The sequence below is a fragment of the Fulmarus glacialis genome, unplaced genomic scaffold, assembly GCF_000690835.1.
Source record: "Fulmarus glacialis isolate BGI_N327 unplaced genomic scaffold, ASM69083v1 scaffold34851, whole genome shotgun sequence".
Taxonomy (NCBI): domain Eukaryota; kingdom Metazoa; phylum Chordata; class Aves; order Procellariiformes; family Procellariidae; genus Fulmarus; species Fulmarus glacialis.
In genome coordinates, this window is record NW_009191456.1 from 1 (window position 1) to 5,543 (window position 5,543).

Genomic DNA, 5,543 nt, shown 5'->3' on the forward strand with positions numbered 1-5,543 from the left:
TGGGAGGGAGGGGGTGTTTCTTGCAACGTGGCAGAGCCGCATCAGCCACACAGGGAAGCTTTGCAGGCGCGATGAGGGAGAGGGTGATGGGCGTGAGGAGACGCTTTGCACGGAAACGCTTCTGCCTTTACCTGGGCTTGGGCAGCGTGGCTGTGTGCTGGCGGGGGGGGAGGAGAGGGTCAGCAGGGCCCACTCCAAAAAAAAACGGGGAGTCCAGCGAAGGCAGCCTGGGGTGAGTTGAGTGTTCAGGGCAGGGGCTGGCTGCCTTTGCTAGTGTCGATCGTTCCGTCTTTTGACGATGGAACAGCTGGTTGCCATTTTTGCAGTCGAGGGTGTAACCATGACTTCCTGGCAGCTATTTATGTCTTAACTATAAGGGAAGTACTGAATATACTTCTTTTAGGGGTAGGGTTCGGTTTTGGGGATGGATTGTGATAATCGGAATGTCTTTGATTCTAACAACGGCTCTGCAAAAGCACCTGGCTGCAAAGAGCTCTTTTCCCCGCGTGTCTTAATGCGATCCGGCAAGGATTCCCCCCGACTCGTTGAAATTCAGGGTCTGTGATCCACTTTACGAAGTGTGTCTTGTTTGTGTTTCAGGAACCTTGTCCTAAGAAAGCCACCTTGGCTAAAGTTGTGCCAACCCCAAATAACGGATCAGTAGAACTAGTGCCGCTCCACAGAGACCAGGTAAGGGTACGGCTGTCGGGAGCAGAACTGACATTTGTCACGCACCAGGGAACTGCTACGTCATGCCGTCAGCCTGCAGTTTATTAGCTTTTAACTTAAGTAGTTAGGGAAAAACCAGCTGTGGTCAGTCAAAACTGGGGATGTTAAGGATTGCATGGTGTTTCCTGGTGCGTGTATCATGCAATAACTGAAGATCTAAGGGATTGGGATTTCTTTCCTTCTTCAGGCCAGATTAGGTGTGGAGTGAAGCCTTTGGTGTGTGTTCAACTGCTTGGGTTTTTTTCCCCCTCTCTGCAGGGTGAGGATGGGCAGGAGGCTCTTTCCTTTGAATTTCAGAAAATCAAATACTCGTATGAGATAGACGGCAAGAAACAGTTTCTTCCTGTAGCTTTCCCTGTGGAACATCCCCTTTGTTACTACCAGAATGCCCGAGGCTATCAGGAGGACAAAGATATCCGAGCAGCTGAGAAGAAATACGGTACAAACAAGTAAGTTTTCCAGGCGTGGATCTCTCTCTGCGGAAGTATGCCAGTGTGTCAGGAACAATGGTGTTGAACCACGGTTCTAGTCCTGTTTTTTAAACTTCAATTACTCCCGGCACTTGCTTCAAATTCCATTAAGGACGGGGAACGGTATCGGACCAAGGGCTTTTCTCCAGGGTGGGCTATAGATGGAAATTAATTGCCTATAACAAATTCACTGAATCAAAGTAATTGGAAATAGGGAGATTGTGGACATTCTGGAGTACAGCCTGGTCTGACACCAGAGGCTGCAGGTGGCTTTTGGGTTGGGCTTTTGCTGAGCATCTGGAACGTTTAGGTTAATACGGATTCAATTCTTTCCCAGGGCTGAGATGGTGGTGCCAGAATTCTTGGAGCTCTTTAAAGAAAGAGCTACAGCTCCATTCTTCGTCTTTCAGGTAAAATGAACAAACAAAAAGAGCTGTAGATACTTCTCACTGCTAAAAAATGAGAGAATTCCTTACAATCCTGGCTTGAGAGCCACAGATCAGCTGGCAGCCTTCTAAAATCGGGAGTAGATGCTATTCTTGCACTGTAATATTGATTTTACTTCTGGGAGTGACCCGGTTTCTCCCTAATGAGTTACTGTGATTTTCTGTTTTTCTGGCTTCCTACAATTAAATGTGTACCAAGTTAGCTTAGAAAAAAAATTCCTAGAAATTGAAGACACTTGTTTTGTGAGGGAGATGAGAATAACTTCCGTGTCGCGTTCTCCCCCCAGGTGTTCTGCGTGGGTTTGTGGTGCCTGGATGAATACTGGTATTACAGTGTTTTCACCCTCTCCATGTTGGTTGCATTCGAAGCTTCTCTGGTCCAGCAGCAAATGAGGAACATGTCAGAGATTCGAAAAATGGGCAACAAGCCATACATGATCCAGGTAATCGGAGTCAGAGAGGATTGTGCATGAATTTTTTGATGTAGCTGTCTTTTAGCTGGTTTGCTGTTCCTTTTTCCCATCCTTTTCCTCTGATCCTTTTCTGATGCATGCAGGGCTTCTGAAAGTGCTTTTTTTTTTCCTACAGGTTTACAGAAACCGCAAGTGGCGCCCCATTTCCAGTGACGAGATTATTCCAGGGGATATCGTTTCCATTGGTAATACTTGCATAATGGTTGTAATCAAAAGCTTGTTTAAAATCAGATTCTTTCCAGTGCGTTAAGTTGTGCAGGAAATTGAATTAGGCATAAAAATCTAACCGTCTTGGTCGGGTGCTTTTGAGGACTTTGATTCGTAGGTGTCACAGTTCAAGGGCCCAAGAGATTAATCCTTGGGCTGGATCTCTTTCTTAAAGAAAGGTAAATACCTAGATAAATCAGCCTCAGATTCTTCAGCTTAGGATTGTGAAGATGGAGAGTTCCCTTCCTTAGATCTCTCTCTTAACCCTGCTCTCCCTTTTAAGGTTGTATTACCCCAGGATGTGGTGCCAGTCTTTGAAGCCTGAACAGCAATGAGAACTAAGTGACTTGATTTTAAGACTTTCCTGGTCTTAATAGAGACCTAATAACCTTCAAACCCTTTTGGTTGTCAGCAATGCTGAGTGGGTACATGCTGTGGTAGACTTGGCAGCCCCTGGGAGGTTTGAAACTTTAGGAATCTCCTCTATCTCAGCTAAACTGAAGGAGAGCTGTGCCCTGCCGGACAAGTAGCCAAACAGTAGTCACTTCTGCCTTTGAGCTTCTTCTCAGTTTTAATGTATTAATTGCAGGCCGATCTCCTCATGAAAACCTAGTGCCGTGTGATGTGCTGCTGTTACGTGGAAGGTGTATTGTAGATGAAGCTATGCTGACGGGAGAGTCTGTGCCACAGATGAAGGTCTGTGAAATGTCCTCTCTGCTGTCCCTTTGTTGCAACCTGGAACAGGAAAAATATTCAAGCCACTGCATTTGCGAGTGCAAATTAATCTCTTTGTGTGAATGCCGGCCCAAGCAACCTGGTCTGTTTGTTATCGGCTCCCTGTCAGTGATTGATGGTCTCTGGTAAATGAGAAACAGAAATGTCTGTTTTGTCTGGCAGTGTCTGCAGCCTTTGGGTCTGAACTGCGTCGTGTGGGCATGGCATCGCCCTCCTACACATTCCCCAGTCTGGATTCCTTTGGCTGGGTAGAGGTGGGAGGAGGAACAAGTGTAAAGCACTTCAAAACCCCAAATCTTCCTTCTTTTTGCGCCAGTGGGTGACTTAAAAATGATAAAGTAACGCTTGCAGAGCCTCCCTTGCTGAATTCAGTGTTCCAAGGGTGAACTAGTCCCCCAAAACCAGAATTTCCACAGATGCCAGGCTCTGAACCCAGACCGATCGGGAGCTGAATGGCATGTTAAGGCCTAGGTTCAGTTCAGGCCACATTCGGCTGAAGCTGAGAACATCTTGTGGGATAAGAACAGAAAGGAATACTTGAAGTTTACTTGTTGATAGCCGTGAATCTGAGGCCTGAACATGGTCCTGCAGGAGCCTGTGGAGGATCTCAGCCCAGAGCACGTCCTGGACATGCAGACAGATTCCCGCCTACACATCATTTTTGGGGGAACAAAAGTGGTGCAGCACATCCCGCCCCAGAAAGCCAGCACAGGACTGAAACGTATGTACCTGCACAAATTCCCTCTGAGAGGGCGTGTCGTGCGCTCACAGATTTATTTTAAATGGCTTGATACAACTTTTGGAGGGTGTCATTGAGTCAGTCTCCTTGGCCCTGTCGTTAATGGTTTACTTTGATTATTAGACCGCTGTGATGTTTTATTAAAGTTGACTATGTCCCCTTGTAAGTGAGAGGAGGGTGTAGCTTCAAGTGTATTCTGTCTGTGATAAGCCTATAAAAGTTTCACACTTCGTTCCTGCTCCTGTTCCAGCTGTCGATAATGGGTGTGTGGCGTATGCTCTGAGGACCGGCTTCAACACGTCTCAGGTAAGACGCGAACGTGCCTTCTCACCTCTGTCTTGTCGATGATGCTGGTTGTGTCGTTCAGTGCTTCGCTGTCAGGAAATCCTTATGAAGTACCGCAGTGGGAAAATATAAATCAGGGCATTAAAATTACTTGTTTGTTTGGAAGAGGATTAAATAAGGTTGGTCTGTTCTCTGTGTGACAGATAAGGAGTCTGATGTTTGATGCAGAAGCCTGGGAGTCAGGGTTCAGGGTTCCTGTTGTGACTGGCCGCACTATGTATATACTGCAGCTCCTGGTTATCCCTGTTTCTGTAATGATAATTATTGGAAAAAGGCAATTGAGTGTGCTTGTGGAGACTAGAGATGTGAGCGTGAGCTTTTTCAATTGAAAATTGAAGACTGCTTCAAAGAAATCATCAACTTAAGTGACTTAGCAACAAGTTTGGGTTTTTTTAACAGATTAATTACCGAAATGGGAATAAGTTTCAGGCTCTGGCACCAAACCACCAGAGTGTAATTTTAAAATTGGGTCTCATACATCTTTTTAACAAACTACTGCATGCGGCAGAGATAGCTTCTTGCACTGAAGGCTGTTCTTCTCAGGGGAAATTGCTACGTACAATCCTCTTTGGGGTGAAGAGAGTGACAGCCAATAACTTAGAGACCTTCATTTTCATCCTGTTCCTGCTGGTCTTTGCCATTGCTGCTGCAGCATACGTCTGGATTGAAGGTGAGATTTCTTCTTGCCTCTTCCAGGTCTCTACACAGGACTTGTACCAAAGCTTATGGGAAGGACAGTTGACGTAATTTCTGAGAGTTACAATAGCTGGGTTGGGCTGCGCCCGTGTTTCAGTGTAGGGGCCCACACTGCATTCTGGATGCTTTTCTTGCCCTCCCACAGCCCTTCCTAGGTAGGTGTGCTTCTTTGCGGTACTCGTCTTAGTTCTGTGGGCACGCAGTCTGAGGGTGAGGAGGTATACAGGTCTCCCGTCTCATTCTGTAGGCACCAAGGATCCTAGCAGGAACCGTTACAAGCTCTTCCTGGAGTGTACTTTAATACTGACTTCGGTCGTTCCACCTGAACTTCCCATTGAGCTCTCTCTGGCTGTCAACACCTCTCTCATCGCCTTGGCCAAGCTCTGTAAGTACCAAGCCTAAATACAGAAACAAGAATAGGACTGCTTTCTTCGGTCTGGAACTGTGGAGACGTTGGTGAGGAAATGAGTGTGAAATTACTGTAATGTCCTCAGTTTCTATGCAGTGACAGTATGGGTTTTGGAGCTGGTGTGTATGAGGGGGTTTAAACCCCAAAGAACTTGGGAGGTGTGTGCTTTGAAGTGGGTCCTAAATCAAGTGTAGGAGGGAATATATTCCTATGAAAGCCTGCTTGCTCAACTGTCCTGCGTTTCTGCATTGAGCAGGTTCCTATATATGGAATATATAGGAGAGCAGCCCTGCC

At 46.4% G+C, this 5,543-nt stretch overlaps 1 protein-coding gene across 1 annotated transcript; it reads left to right on the plus strand.

The window, feature by feature from the left end:
- Window positions 1-71: 71 nt before the first annotated feature.
- Window positions 72-5,242, plus strand: LOC104083280 (manganese-transporting ATPase 13A1-like). Its single transcript, XM_009586704.1, has 11 exons — window positions 72-92; window positions 601-690; window positions 988-1,178; window positions 1,537-1,609; window positions 1,933-2,088; window positions 2,234-2,303; window positions 2,915-3,021; window positions 3,652-3,781; window positions 4,050-4,105; window positions 4,688-4,814; window positions 5,088-5,242. Exons 1-11 carry the CDS (start codon window positions 72-74, stop codon window positions 5,240-5,242), a joined length of 1,176 nt encoding a protein of 391 aa, XP_009584999.1.
- The last annotated feature ends 301 nt before the right edge of the window (window positions 5,243-5,543 follow it).